Here is a 15,010-nt window from a genome sequence, read left to right on the forward strand (position 1 = left end):
CGTCCTATCGCTAGTTACTTGCGAGAAGAGACTGACACCCACCTCGCTACAACCTCCTTTCAGGTAGTTGAAAGAAGGAAACACGCCTCCCCACAGCCTCCTTTTCTCCAGGCTAAACAACCCCAGTTCCCCCAGCTGCTCCTCATAAGACTTGTTCTCCAGACCCTTCACCAGCTTTGTTGCTCTTCTGTCCTTTCTTGGAAGTTTCAGAATGGTTACTTTTTATTTTAATAAACACCAATTGTCCATTAATGCTATCTATCTGTCACTGTAACTATCTGCACTCACTGTGGAATACAACAGGTCTATTCCACATGCAGAAAGTCAGAAGGATGCTATCCTGCACTGAGGTGTATCTGTAGCCCTATTACTTGTTGTGGTTTTGCAGAACTATATCTTTATATCTCTAGTAAGTCAGATATTAGGGCCAGCTGAGTTTTGCGTGACATATTTGTCCCTTTTAAAAAATGCTTCAAAATTTTAAACCAGTAGCTATGTCATAGTATTTCCTCCAATGTGCCTTGTTAGAACCAGTATTACAGCAGCAGATTTTAAAGGGTACAAAAGAAATCCCAGAAGTTCACAAATTACAATTATGTTACCCAGCTTTGCGTGACATATGTAACAATAAATAAAATACACACTCTTCATTTCCAAAATGGGCAACAACAAAATCAACCAGTTTCCCTGTGAAGTTGACAGTCATGGAGATGGCAGGTGCAATCTCCCCCTCTGGAGATGGAAGGAGGTGATGGGTAGATTTTACAATTGGATACCTTGATAGCGCCATAATCCTACATGAGAAGAGGGAAACAGTTACATTTTGTAGTTCACAAGCATCACAAGTGTGAACTAAGCAGATAAATGTGAGCAGAAGACTAACGGTCACTGAACTCAAACCATCAGACCAGAACACAAACCATCTCTAGCAGATTTTTCTGAATTTAGAAGGTTTTCCTCTAAAATATTACTTAAGTACATGTCTAAAGATGTATTATCAAATTCATTCCTACACTAAGAAATACCATTCCATATTTATGAATTCTTACACTGAGCCTCTCAAAATCTACATCCTCAGACAAAACAGAATTTTATACTACCAGTAATTAAAATGTATTTTATTAGAAGTAGAAGCAGGTAGAAATACATCTTCAAAGTTGGAGATTTCTCATTCTTCCAGCTTCTGTTTGGAATCAACCTTAAAACCATTTTGCATCAGGTTTTTCAAAATATTTCATGAAGAAAATTTCAGAGAATGACTTTTCTGCCCTATTCTGTATCACTTAAAGACACAGGCTCTGGAAGAGGAAAGTTGCTAAATTCCCCTCACATATGGCAAAAATTAAATAGCCATTGCAACATCACTACGAAGTTCCATCTGCCACAGAGATCTGCATATCCCCCTGGAAAAAAGCCACATCATAAGCCACTATTTTCCAGAGGGCAAAGATATGCAACTGGTAGTTGCTGAAGCATTAGAGTAAAATCAGACACAAAAACCTGGTCAAATAGACATGATGCTTTTGCATGCCCATTTCCCACTATACAGCCCAAGCTGGATTTAATGAATTAAAAATTTCTAATAACTCCAGGTGCAGTTACATTTTCCAACTGCTATCACATTTTTAAGTCTGAAGTCTAAGGTTCTTAGATTTCCAAAATAAAATAATGAGAAAAGCAAATCAGATGTAGTACTTAGAATGCCAGACTTCCAAATCTGTACATTAAGGGCCAGGATGCCATTCTCTGCATCACCAAAGCCAAAGTAGTTTACAGGGACAGGCACCAAAAATTGATCATTTTTAACGAGAAAATTTCATCTGCATTGCATTATAATGCTAAGGAATCAAAGTGTGTTCTTAAAGACAAGCTCCAACAAGTGATTATGGTGGTTATTTTTCCAATTATTCTTTGCCCATGTGCTAGTAGAGTTAGCATTGGGTAGTGTATTTGCATTTATTTAATGTCAGTGTGCATGTAAAGATGACTCACCCCCAAGTGTGATCTCTTGTGCTTGGACCAAAATCTGTGTAAAATCCTAGTCTTTCTCCTAGCCACATTGTTGGATCGTTGTTCCCAATGAATGGTTTAGAGGCATCACTCTCTATAATAGTGATAAAATCAGCATCTAAAATGGGGAAGAAAAAAGAAAATATTTCCAAATTTATAACTGTGACCTATAAATGTGATTTATAAATGACTACATAATGTTGTCATTTCCCTTCTGATTACACATGGATGGACACAAGCCCTTCAGGAGTCAATCAGGGCAAATCTTAACGCTGGCAACAAAGTCATGCCCAAACTTTCAGTCACTGTAGGCTACACAGCCTCTGATGGAGGGATACTTAGTGTCTGGATGCCATAGCTCCTCCCTGGTGCATAATGAGGCACACATGAGACTGCACAGTACAGCTGGCCTGCACATACCTAGTGCGGACCATTTCAAAAGCATTAGACATAATGTGCGTACACAGATTAACAGAATCGTAGAATCATAGAATAGCTGGGTTGGAAGTGACCTCTGAAGGTCATCTAGTCCAACCCCCCTGCAGTGGGCAGGAACATCTTCAACTAGATCAGGTTGCTCAGAGCCCCGTCCAGCCTGACCTTGAATGTTTCCAGCAATGGGGCATCCACCACCTCTCTGGGCAACCCGTGCCAGTGTTTCACCACCCTCAGCGTAAAAAATTTCTTCCTTCTATCTAGTCTAAATCTACCCCCCTTTAGTTTAAAGCCATTCCCCCTTGTCCTGTCGCAACAGGCCCTGCTCAACAGTTTGCTGCCATCTTTTTTATAAGCCCCCTTTAAGTACTGATAGGCTGCAATAAGGTCTCCCCGCAGCCTTCTCTTCTCTAAGCTGAACAACCCCAACTCTCTCAGCCTTTCTTCAGAGGAGAGGTGTTCCAACCCCCTGATCATTTTTGTGACCCTCCTCTGGACCCACTCCAACAGGTCCGTGTCTTTCTTATGCTGAGGGCTCAGCATAGTAGCAAGTCTACTGCTTTCAATCTGATGAACAAGCACTGTACAGCACATCTGCACTTATCTTCATCTGCCAAATCCTATTCTGCTCCAAAGGGTCCTGTGCAAGAGGGAGCAGGTTGCTGCTGCCGCCAAAACAATTAATCAGCCCATAGCAACCTAGCGTCAGTCCCCAGGCATGGTAACAAAAGGGTTCCCAGCTCTAGTGAATTGTTGACCATCCACAGCCACCTCACTTTCTCAGGGTACTGTGGTCCCTCCCTGTTTACATGCTGAGGTGTGGTTTTGTCAGGGGAACATGACAGGTTCCCCTATATTTTAGCTGCAGGATACAGGAAGAGCTATGCAGTCCCTCAAGGAACTGGCAGCTAAGAAAGGCCTGCCCATACCTGAAGGAAGGTGAGAGTCCGCAAGCTGGCCACAGGCTGGCTGAACCATCCAGGCTTAGCTTGAGCAGCAGGTCGGTATGGCTGCAGCAGCAACAAGTGCTCCCTTCTTGCTGTGATTATGGCCCCCTTGGAGTACTCTCCTACTCTAGAAGGCAGATCGAGTCACCACTTCATGTGCAACCCTTCTATAAGGAATTAAGACCGCTCCATCCAGCACCGCTCTTGCTACATAAGATTTTTTGCTTTTGAAATGTCTTATTTAGCACTATGAAAGCAATGTTAGCAGGGAAAATGATAGCTCAGAGTACTCTTAAGTGGATTCCCAGATTTTTGCTTCTACATCATTAGCATACATGCTAGCCACAGAAACAATGACTAAAACCATTGAGAGGGGTTGATGTTCGTTCCCTTCAGGGCAGACAGGAGTTCCAGTCACAAAAGCCATTACATGTTGCGTCTTCACTATTCCAACAAAGAGAAGATGAGCCCAAGGAATGCACAGAACCACACCTTTAAAGAGAACCCCTATGCTGAAGAAGTTAGCCACTCTTTTCTCTGTGGCTCTCAAAATCAGCTACTCTTCTTTAGCAAACAAATCGTTTAAGAATCTCCAGCTTAATTCTGAATGCATTAATGCACTTCCTGGAAATGTTAATGTGGTATTTTATATAACAATATACATGTAACATAAAACTCCAGAATACTGTTTCTAGCAATCAGGAATTAAGATTTATTCATTTATATTTTGGAATTTGCTGCCTTTTTGACTTACCAATTGCTTCTTTTACAAGTGATACTTCATTACCACAAAGAAATGCTCAATGGACATAACAAAGTAAATCACTTTTTCTAATATTCATGAATTTAAACTATAGGTACCAGAAATAAATGCATTCATTACTGTTAATAAATAAATATGCAAAGGTTAAATACTCAGACATAAGCCATGAGCTATGGAATCCCGTATGTACAAGAATGCCCCAAGTTTCACTTCATCAAATGTCCCAGTTGTTTTCTCATATCACTAGACAGCCTACAGAGCTCAGCCCTCTGAACCTTTGGTCATGGGACAACAGAGTGAATGATGCACGAATCAGCCTGTTCCCTCTTTACTAACTCCTGAGCATCTCTGCCACAAAATTGAGGCTTGCACAGCAGCACCTGTGTCAGTGCCTTCCCACTGCTTGGATCTGTCAAGCCTGAGCTGCTCAGGAAAGCCGTGTGGTGCATTCACTCCATAGGAGGAGAGGAGAACACCAAATGCTGGAATGGCAGCATGGATGCTTCCTAATCTTCTGAGCTGCTTTAAATCTTAAAGCGGCAGCTCCCAGTCTTCCCTGTGTCATGGGTATCGCAGAAAACAAGTAACACCTACAAGCACCAGTGGTCAATTCCTTTCAGTGCACCCTGCAGCAGCATTAATCTTTGGTTCAAACTCCTCGTTTCCTATAGCTAATTTTCCAACCAAAACCCTGTCCATGAGCAACAGGTTAGAGACCCTTTACAGTAAGATCATGACAACTCAACCAAGCTACAATCACTATTCCCCTTTTATACATTGCTCTGGCTCACTGATGGAAACAGACTTGTCTGTTTTTCCTCTGTACACCTTGTTTAGGGCATTTTAATTTCAAACTCTTCAGAAATTATATAATGCTTCACATCTAAAAAAAAAACCACAGAAGTTATAAAACATTAAATTTGATCTAAAAGGAAATTTATCATTATTTCATTTATGTGAAGAATTTCTCTATAGAAAAGTAACTCATCAGCAATATGAGAAAAAAATCCAAATAATAAATGAAGTGTTTTCTCCAACCAGAAACGTCTTTAAAATACATTAAAAAAATTATCACCTCTGCAAATGGATTTTTAACAGAAGTGATTGTATTGGAACAGCTCACAAATTCAGGAGAAAGCCACTAGACACAGGTTCTTGTGTTAATGCAAGAATGGACTCACTCAGCAGGTGTTCTTGCTTCTGTCTCTTCAGATGAACCCTCTCAAATATAAATAAAGTGGAAAAAAACATTACCTGTCTGATTAAGCAAATTAGCTGATCCTTCCAAATTAGACCATCCTTCATTGTCATATGCAAATCTAAAAGGCCAGATCATAGCAGAGAAGTCTCTTTTTGGAACCTCAAAAAAATAAATGGAAAAATGTCAAGTACAAGTTGACTTTCATGTATTATACCTTTGCAGTCAACAACATCAGATACATGGTGCCATAAAAGACATGCAAGAAGAGATGTTTTAACCAACACATTTTCCTAATAAAGTTGTCAGGATTACAAAAGACTTCAGGTATTTTTGACAAAAATCCTCTATTAACAGGAGGAGAAAAGTCACCCCAGTTAAAATGAATTTGTACAAGTAAGAGTAAATAAATGAATATGAAAGACACTATGAATTTTTTCATCTTTCTGAGAGGAACTACCCACTTTTTTCCACATTATAAGGTACTACAAACCGGGATGAGTTCTAAAAAGAAAGCCAACTGTATATGTCTGTGTGCATGTGTGAATACGCACGTGCGTGTGCACGTGCACACACACACACACACACACAATTTCTACTTAGCTCTCATCACCTTTTCTGCATCTTTTCCTGCATTTGTCATCAGTGATTTCTCTAACAAAAAAACTACCAGCAGGGATACATGTCAAGAGCAAGTTTCAAAGGACTGTTTCCGAACTGCCACCAAAAGAAAAAAGTCTCATTCATAATTGCAACCACCTGCATCAAAAATTTAATTTCATATTAGTAATCAATTAAATCATAGAATGGAAACATGTTAATTCATACCTGAGCAAAACAGCTCTGATTTTGTATTAAAATTACTAAATATGCAAGCAACACACTCGGACAACTTGTAAGTAATCTAAATGCTAAACTTTACGAGTATTGAGCATCTTAATTGTTACTATCATTGCAATACCTAATTTTTTGCCAGATGGAAAACTGGAATCTTTCGATTTTTATCCAATTTCTGTAAGTAGTCTAAGTCTAATCTAAGTCAACCAACTTTTCAGAGAGGTTCAATTCAGAGTTATGCATATAAATATAGAAGAATAGAATTCCTTCAGCTGGAAGGAACCTCAGGAAGTTAGCTGCTCAAACTTCCCTGATATAAGATCGGGCTGATAACAGCATTGTCCAGTGTTGAATTCAATTCAAATAAACTCATTTATAAAAGTAACGTTCAAATTGAATGTATGAGGCAAGCATCTCTCAGTTTTTCAGAATATTTTTTTCCTTCATAGCAGCACTATAAATCTCCAAAGACCCAGATATTTCCCACGTTTAACGTGAATTTACAAATTAAACTTTCTGCATCTTCATTTCTGCATTATTGTGGCTGAATAATTGGACACTGGTACAAAGACTTCTTCAGCACCAACCAACACACCTAAGATATCACACGTGCATTTTACTGTATATTTGAAAGTTACCATTTTCACAAACACACTACTCACCCCTTGGCCCAACTTCTTCTGGTAAGTTTTATAACGTAGACCCAATCCTAGTAAACCAACACCAACAAACAGCCACAATACTTGAAACAGAGAAACACAGAAATGTTGTTTTTAAAGCAAGAGAAAATAATGTTGTTATTGCAGTTAAACAGAACTGGGTACGCTGTCATTCTAAGGTGTGTTTTTCATAGAATGGGGAATGTATACATTTAAATTTCCACATATGCCAGTGAGAACACCACTCCAAGTAGTGTACTTAAGAGTATCTATGTGGGCAGAATATCTGTATGTGTGCAGATACACTTACATTCTCCAAAACACAACAGGCTGAGTAGATACAATACACTAAAACTCCTTGGAATATTTATGTAAGAATGATACCTACTGAAGAATTCATTATAGGATATAAGTAAGAGCATCATGTAAACCTTCCAGTGTTTTCCTCTGTGTTCCAGGTATGCATTTGTAGTATACAATTTTTATTTTATATTAATACGGTGTGTGGAAAAAAAATGAGTTTACTTCACAAGCCTTTAGATGTCAGAAAGATGTGATCCCTGCCAGACCTCCAGAGCAGTCCTTTGTTTGACACATTCTTGGAAAGGCGCTGTGGCTTCACAGAATGCAAATTCAGAGCTCTCCCATTGCTCCTGTAGCCTTCTAAATAACCGCAGTGGACACTTACGAGCTCTGAGGGTTTGGCACACTGTAATTTGATGATCAAACCCCTCTACTGTTATTTCATTTACACAGTGGCATATGGTATCTACAATGATTTCAGTAACTCTCGTTTATTCTTTCATCAAATCTTTAAACAGATGTGTAATTGTTTTTATGCAAGTTTTCTGGAACAATTTTGTGTAAAATTTAAATAAAATTTATCATGGATGATGTCAGAAGAAAGGACATGCTGTTTACATTAGTACATGTCAAGCAATTTCGTACTCTGCAAGATGCAAAGGTGCTTGAAGGGGAAGCTGAGAAATAATACAAGTCTGGGCATGACGATGAAATACAGGAGTTACTGTTGTAATGTCACAAAATTAGCTGAGCAAGGGCCGTGCTTTGTGACAGGCAGTATTTTGAAGTATTTACTCACTTTCGTGAAATGTTTTTGAGTAGTAATATTTAAACCACTTGCATTGGTGCTCATGTTGCCTCTAACACACAAACTCTCGGAGGCCACATTCTTCTGGCCCCTGAGTATATAGGGTAAAGACCTTCATAAAGATTTCAGAAAAAGCCCTGAAAAGTGGTGAAGTACTATTGTCTCCACTTTCCAAATGAGGTAAAATGAGGTATGCAAATGATAAGTGAGTTGATCCAAAGTCACAGAGGAAAAAAAGATGCAGGAATTTGAATCTTCAGCATCCTGATCTCTGTAGGGTTAGCACGCCCTAACACCTAACAATTTTTTCCTTTACCAAACTTCACAATACTGACACTTTTTCCTTAGAAAAAGTAAGCTAAAAATGAAAACAAATCTGAAGCTCAAGTGATTGTAGAGAAATACTTGAAAACATAATTTGGATGGATTCCAGAGGTTTATAAGCCAAAAAAGCAGTAAAACCTCAAACACTTTAGTTTCTCTTCAAAACTTAAGGAAAAAAGCAGACCTCAGATATATATCATCTGGAAAGCTGGGATCCCTAGGCATAGTTCACAGGCAGGAGGTGACAAAGGTTTCCCAAGGATAGGCCTCGTCTGCACGTGCAGCAGGGCATCAGGATTGTGTAGTGATGTCAGCCACAACAGGCTTTGCAGGACTGCCTCCTCACGCAGGAGGAGTGTCACGTTATACAGCAGCTCCTGGGCCCACCGAGTCCCATCCCACGGCCAGCCAGCTCACACAGCCCTATAAAAGGGTGTCACACTGAACTGCTTCAAAATCAACATACTGAACGGGCTGAGAAATCATTCAGATCTTTTGTATACACATGTAATAAAACCCAAGATCCAGAGAGGCCTCCTTCTCAACTGCCAAAATGAAATCACAAATGACGCCAAATCTGTTTTTCATTTTCTTTTTTCTGCAGTTCATTTTTTTTGGTCTCCATTTAACACACTCCATGAGGAATAGCCTCTCTCTCAACAGTAATTGGGGTGAATCAGCTCCTCAGTTAGTATATGTCATCATTAAAACTGGAACGAGGGCAATACTAACTACAACTCTGGCTCTAAAACTAGCACCAAAAAACATTTCTAAAACATCTCAGCAAAACACCGCGTTACTCTTTTCTTCAGAAAGTATTCCTAGAGTCATGGAAGAAAGGAAGTAAAATTATACTTACATAGTTTAATATAGTTTTTACTCTTTCTGAATAGTGGCTTTTGGTTGCTTTTCACTTCAAAGATAGAGCTAAGGTCTTTCTTGGGTCCTGTTAGAAAGTCTACCCCAATACATAACATGATAAACCCTGTAAAAAGATGTCATTAGTTTTTTCATAGAGCTTTAATATATTTAACATTGCTTATAAATGCACCATTTATAAACTCCCAGCTGTTGTGTTACATTCAGCCTTATGGCTCCAACAACAAAGACAATTCAAAGCACAAACACAGATAAATGCCATACCCAGTGTAGTAATGCAGGCAATATGAGATTTATTGATAGAGAAGACCCTACTTATCATTGTCACAGTATTTACCTCGACTATGCCTGCAGCACTTCAAAAATTTTTGATTTACACTGTTGTACTTGTGGACATAAGCATTGCTTCCAACAAATTGGTTAGTGACATTAAACATGCCATTAATGATAAATATTTCAAAAAATATTTCAAAATAGTAGTATTGCAATAAGAAGTCAAAGCTAAAAGATTATTTAAAATTCCACTGAACACTTGTTTCACACAAAAATAATGAAGTTCAAAATTATATTGTTTGGGGTTTTTTTTTCAAATAAGCTGCTGCTAAAAATCAATTAATTAAATTAAATCAATACACCTGAAACAGCCTTAATAAGCCTGCTTTGTGCTTATGACTGAAGAGCAGACCTAATAGTAAAAGTATCTAGCCAAAGACCCCTTCACATTATGAACTCTACTCTGGACTACAGTGAGCTCCAAAATACAGTCCACCTTTGGGTCTTTCAGGCTGAGCACAAAGGGGCTACTGACACTAACGCAACTTACAGCTGTTCTTGCTCTTCCCTTGCAACCCAGCAGCCTAAGGATCATGATACTACCAGATAACTTTGTGGTCCCCAGCATCAGGCTGCATTGGGTGCTATCCAAGCAATCCTCAGAACCTGTCTCATTATTCACTATGGAAACGCAGAGATATTTTAACTCTGCTGCTACTACTGGGTCCCACTACTGCACATTTTATCAGGTTTCTTCTGTTAGTGAAATATTTGTTTAAAGCCATGTTCTCCCTTTCTCCACTCATGTACCAATTGGGAGAACAATAAAACCAAAAATATTTTAATCCTTTGATCTGGGGCAAAGTAGTGACTCTTTCAGCAGATCTCCCCACCTTTGTGTATCCTAACATCAACTTCCGCGGAACCTCAGGCACACATAGCCAGCACTCTCAAGCAAAGATTGATTTGCAGTAGAGTTTCAGGGCATTACGTCAAAAAGGCTAGCACACGGTAGATAAATGATGCTAAAATGCTTCCAGGCCCCTATGGACAGCTACAACCCTCAGCTCAGCCCAGTGCTTTCAAAGTTTACTGGAATTAAACCAGACAAGAGCAATTATGTTACACCTACATATTACAGAACCTTAAAATAACAGCTTGATGAAAAAAGACACTGTTGATTGTAAATGTCTATTATCTTTGCAAACGAACTACTCTGTCACCAAGATACAAGTAATGGATTTTTATATGGGAACTACAAAAGCAATTGCTCAGTTTGTTCTAAAACAGTGTAAGCAGACTGCAGCAGGTTGGGAGACCAGTTTAACATGGCAGCATCTTGTATTCTTGTGCTCCAGAGCCAACAGAAGCAGCTGTGCTTTTTAACAATAGACAACTAAGCACACCTACAGATACATTTTAAAAGCTAGTAAGCGACTTCCCTGCACTAACTGTTGCAATGCACTGTGATGGTAACTTTTCAATAGGTAGTTCAGACTAATAGTACAAGCTCTTTTTCCATCCCTTATGAGCTAAAGGATCCAATTACCTGCAAAGAAAAGGTGGGAGCATAATGCATTGGATATGAGCTCTGCTGGAGAACGTGTATGTCCTTAATATCTTTGCGGCATAGTTAATCGACTATAGAAGTCATGTTTTTTTCAGAGTTATAGCTGAAGATGAAATGACCATTACTCAGTATTTTCTTACTGCTCTTACTTGTTACATTGGTTGTAGTGAAAGTTTGCAAACCAGGAAGCTGGGTCTAGTGCAATGAAGAAGGGGACACACACAAAACCCTTCTCAAAGGGAGACTGATTCAAAGCCATTAAAGTTGATGGAAGACCAGCGATCCGACCCCTCAGCGTTATGTTACATCACAGTGAAGCAGCACAGAAGTTTTCAATATAATGATCTTACTTTCATTGTCACTTTTCCTGGTGCAGTTCCCTACCCAAACCACGGCAAAAGAAAGGCAGGATATGGGACAGGAGGAGAAAGCAAGAAATAGCACTTGCACCTGAAAGAAACCAGAAGAAAACAAGCAGTTTGCCAGAAAGCCAAGCTGTAAGGGAAGAAGCGTAGCAACAAATACACAGTCTCATGGTATAGTTTGCAAATCTTTGATAAGCAATGGGATGGCATCAAAAAGACAGCAACTGGATTCTCAGATGGAATATAAACTCATGTAGCACCATCAGCTGAGACGGGTTCAGGTCAGAGTTTTCTTTTTACAAAAGAGAAAGTTAGGGCCATCTCTGTGTTACTATTCAGTGATCATGCCAGGTGAATTAATCACAAGTGTGTATTTCAAAGGAAGTGACAGAGGGATTTTATGTAACAGCTTTTCTTTTGTCAAAGCATTACTCAAGAAAGCATTTGACACTCCTCTACCACATGCTTTCTTCATATAACTTCAAAAAATAAAATTAAATTAACCGAGATAACTGTTTCTACGGACCCCCAGAGTGCTTTCAGAACAAAGAAAACTGCAATAAATGTAACGGAACTCTCCTCAAAACATAATAAACTGAAATGCTGCATGTGATTGCTGTAATATATGAAACACATATGGAGACTAAGAAACTAGAGTGACAGAAAGTGGTTGTAAAGAGATTTACAAAATCTAAAACCATTGGAACAAGAAGTCAAGCACAGCATTCATTAATCCTTTTCAAACAAAACATAGGATAATGCATCACATTTTAAAATGTGCCACACACTTAGCCCAAGACAATGTTTGGCATTGTTTAAATATAATCCATGAAATATGCTACTGAAACACAGTAGTACCTATTAAGAAAATAATTCTGGAGACAAAACCAGAAAGGGTTGGTGTCATTTCCACCTCCCCACCTTCATCAAGGGATCATTTTGCTAAAACCTTTATATTTGCTCACCTCAATTCTTCCTCAGCGGCAAATACCTGACAATTCCTTTTCTTCCTCTCCTGTTTGCATGTTTCTGACACTGCAGGCTTACCGACATTTCTCCAAACATGCTGGTGTGTCCACAAAGCGTAAGGTTGAGCCACATGGAAGTGAAGCTCAGGTCTCAAATGCAAACTAGCTAGGTCAGCAGGATGCTGCACTTTGCTCCTCAGAGCAGGACTAAATAATGCACTGAATTATGTTACAGTCCCAGTAACACAGCCTTCATACACCCCTGAGTTTCCAGAAACTACATTGTTACCTGAGGTACCATACTGCTATCTTAGGTAGCTAGCATACAGGTGCATTCACACCCTGGATTGCAGCCATATTTTTAGGGTGACTGATTAACAGATCTCTTCCTCAGTTGTGCACTGAGTTATCAGACTTTTTTTCACTTTGTCATTTTCCCTCAACTGAATTCCATTTTCTGCCCACATTTTAAACGATTTCCAACTGTAAGGAAACAAGTAGATTATTTTTTGCATGTCTCACTAATTTTCTCATAGAAACTCTTACCATAGTAAATCAAACAGAAGCTGAGCATTTGGAAAGACTTTTTATATACTAGATACGTTTTAAACACCTGGTTGAGGCTAAAGCAAGCATATTTGTATTTGTTCATAGTCATAAATGTACCTAAAAGAAGATGGGAGCTTTCTCTAAAGTAAATTCCTCCAGGTACAAATTTATAAGCTGTACACCATACACAGAAGAATAATTCAAGAACGTAGGCAAACATGGCTGTACTCATGGCTTTCCCAGGATGCAGACAGCTAACAAAGCGTCCAGCGAGTTGAGGCCACACACACATAGTAAAGACAGCAAGAATGTTGCCTGCAACAGCAGCACTCCAGGTGTGTAAATAAAGGAGACCGGCCGAAGATGCTAAACCTGTGAAGGAATAGAAAAGAAGAGAGTAAGTCACAGTCAGGTATATTACCTGCCACCTTCTTTTTCACATTCTGTTTAGGGAAAAAAAGAGAGTCTGGGAAATATAACTGTGCTTTGCAGCCATGAGGACTGCATCACTAGAAGGACAGTTATTCCCAATAGTCAAAGACAGCCTCTTACTTTTCCCAATATCTCATTCTCTTAAAGATTGCCTACTCAGCTGAAAACAGCACAGCAAAAAGACAGCAGAGAAACATCATCAAGAGCCAAAACTGAACAGTTTCTCTTACACAGAGCTCTCCCAGCACAGCAGAGGGATGATACAGTTTTTAAGAGATTAACAGGTCTGCCTGTTATGAACCTCCTCTAACATAATATAGAAAAAATCAAATAGGTTAATGTGAAGAGAAAACATATCTTTCTCTGATCTTCTCTCCCTTTAGATAACCATATGATGGGCAAGAAAACAACTATTAATCTTTTACTAACTGTAAGATCCTTGATTTAGCACACTGTCTTTGACTGTGATGGGATTTGACCCCAAACAGAACATTAACAACCACAGAAACTCTCTACAACAGGACGACTTCGTTCTAAAACTTTATTGTAGGTAAGAAAATGTTTACTAACTTTCATATCATGATAGAAAATGTATGGAAATATTTTTAATATTTTATTCTTATGCATCAAGGTTCTGAGCATTTTAGAATACAATGCTTGAATCAGCTAAAGAACCATTCTGTACTTGTTTTAAATTAGCAATGTGTGTACATCAAAAATCAAATGCTCACACTCACATTACAATCGGCACACACATTTCTTAAAAGTAACACCTGCACCAAAAGGTAAATTATTTGGGCAACTGATGGTTTAAGCATTACCAATTCTTGTGCCTTTATTGTGACTTTCCTGATATTTGGTATGATATTTTGGTTCCTGACTAGGAGAAACTCAGTTTGCATTAAATTTCTTGTCTTCGAGGCTGTGGAAAATTACTTGAAAGTGTTGGCTCTTAAGTGCTCCAAAAGAGAAGGTGAATAAGAGAAAAGCAAAACATAACTCATCGTTTCCTTTGGTCTCTGCATTTTGATACGTCCCAATTTATTATTAAACATTTGTAGGAAGTACTGCTTTGTCTTCTTGATATAAACATCTACAAACAATTAGCTAAGGCCAAAAAAGAAGCAATTTTACGTTTTTATTAAACAGCATTTATACCACTAAATTTCACTCAGATGGGCCTACCCCAAGCTGCATCCACCCATCCGTGCTGAGTAGGTATGGAAAACACACCTCTCCACAGTTCAAGAGCAGAATTATTTCCATCTCCTCCTACTTCCTCCATGCATAGCTTGCTCCACAGCACAGCTATACCATCCTCCTGAAAATGGCTGTCCAGATCCAGCACTTGAATCTCTCTTCCCACCACCCAAAACCCACTGCATGCAGACTGATTCACAGATATATTGCTCCAGCAGAACTGCTTTGATATTCATACTATTTTACTGCCTGGAGATCTTAGAATCATAGAATCATTAAGGTTGGAAGAGACCTCCAAGATCATCGAGTCCAACTGTCAACCCAACACCACCATGCCCACTAAACCATGTCCCTAAGCGCCTCATCTACCCGTCTTTTAAATACTTCCAGGGATGGTGACTCAACCACTTCCCTGGGCAGCCTGGTCCAATGTTTAACTACTCTTTCAGTAAAGAAATTTTTCCTCACATCCAATCTAAACCTCCCCTGG

The 15,010-nt window shown here is 39.0% G+C and overlaps 1 protein-coding gene across 1 annotated transcript in view; it reads right to left on the reverse strand.

Moving 5' to 3' along the window:
- CWH43 (cell wall biogenesis 43 C-terminal homolog (S. cerevisiae)) overlaps positions 1–15,010 on the reverse strand; it is a 29,347-nt gene that overhangs the window by 5,692 nt on the left and 8,645 nt on the right. The window contains exons 6-11 of the mRNA XM_009335154.1: positions 13,006–13,260; positions 9,144–9,269; positions 6,853–6,932; positions 5,410–5,515; positions 1,993–2,128; positions 645–794 (exon numbers count right to left, since the gene is read on the reverse strand). Of these exons, the coding sequence (XP_009333429.1) occupies positions 645–794; positions 1,993–2,128; positions 5,410–5,515; positions 6,853–6,932; positions 9,144–9,269; positions 13,006–13,260 (853 nt within the window). The remainder of the gene's footprint in view (positions 1–644; positions 795–1,992; positions 2,129–5,409; positions 5,516–6,852; positions 6,933–9,143; positions 9,270–13,005; positions 13,261–15,010) is intronic.

This window comes from Pygoscelis adeliae, unplaced genomic scaffold (genome assembly GCF_000699105.1).
Source record: "Pygoscelis adeliae isolate BGI_AS28 unplaced genomic scaffold, ASM69910v1 Scaffold21, whole genome shotgun sequence".
NCBI classification, from domain to species: domain Eukaryota; kingdom Metazoa; phylum Chordata; class Aves; order Sphenisciformes; family Spheniscidae; genus Pygoscelis; species Pygoscelis adeliae.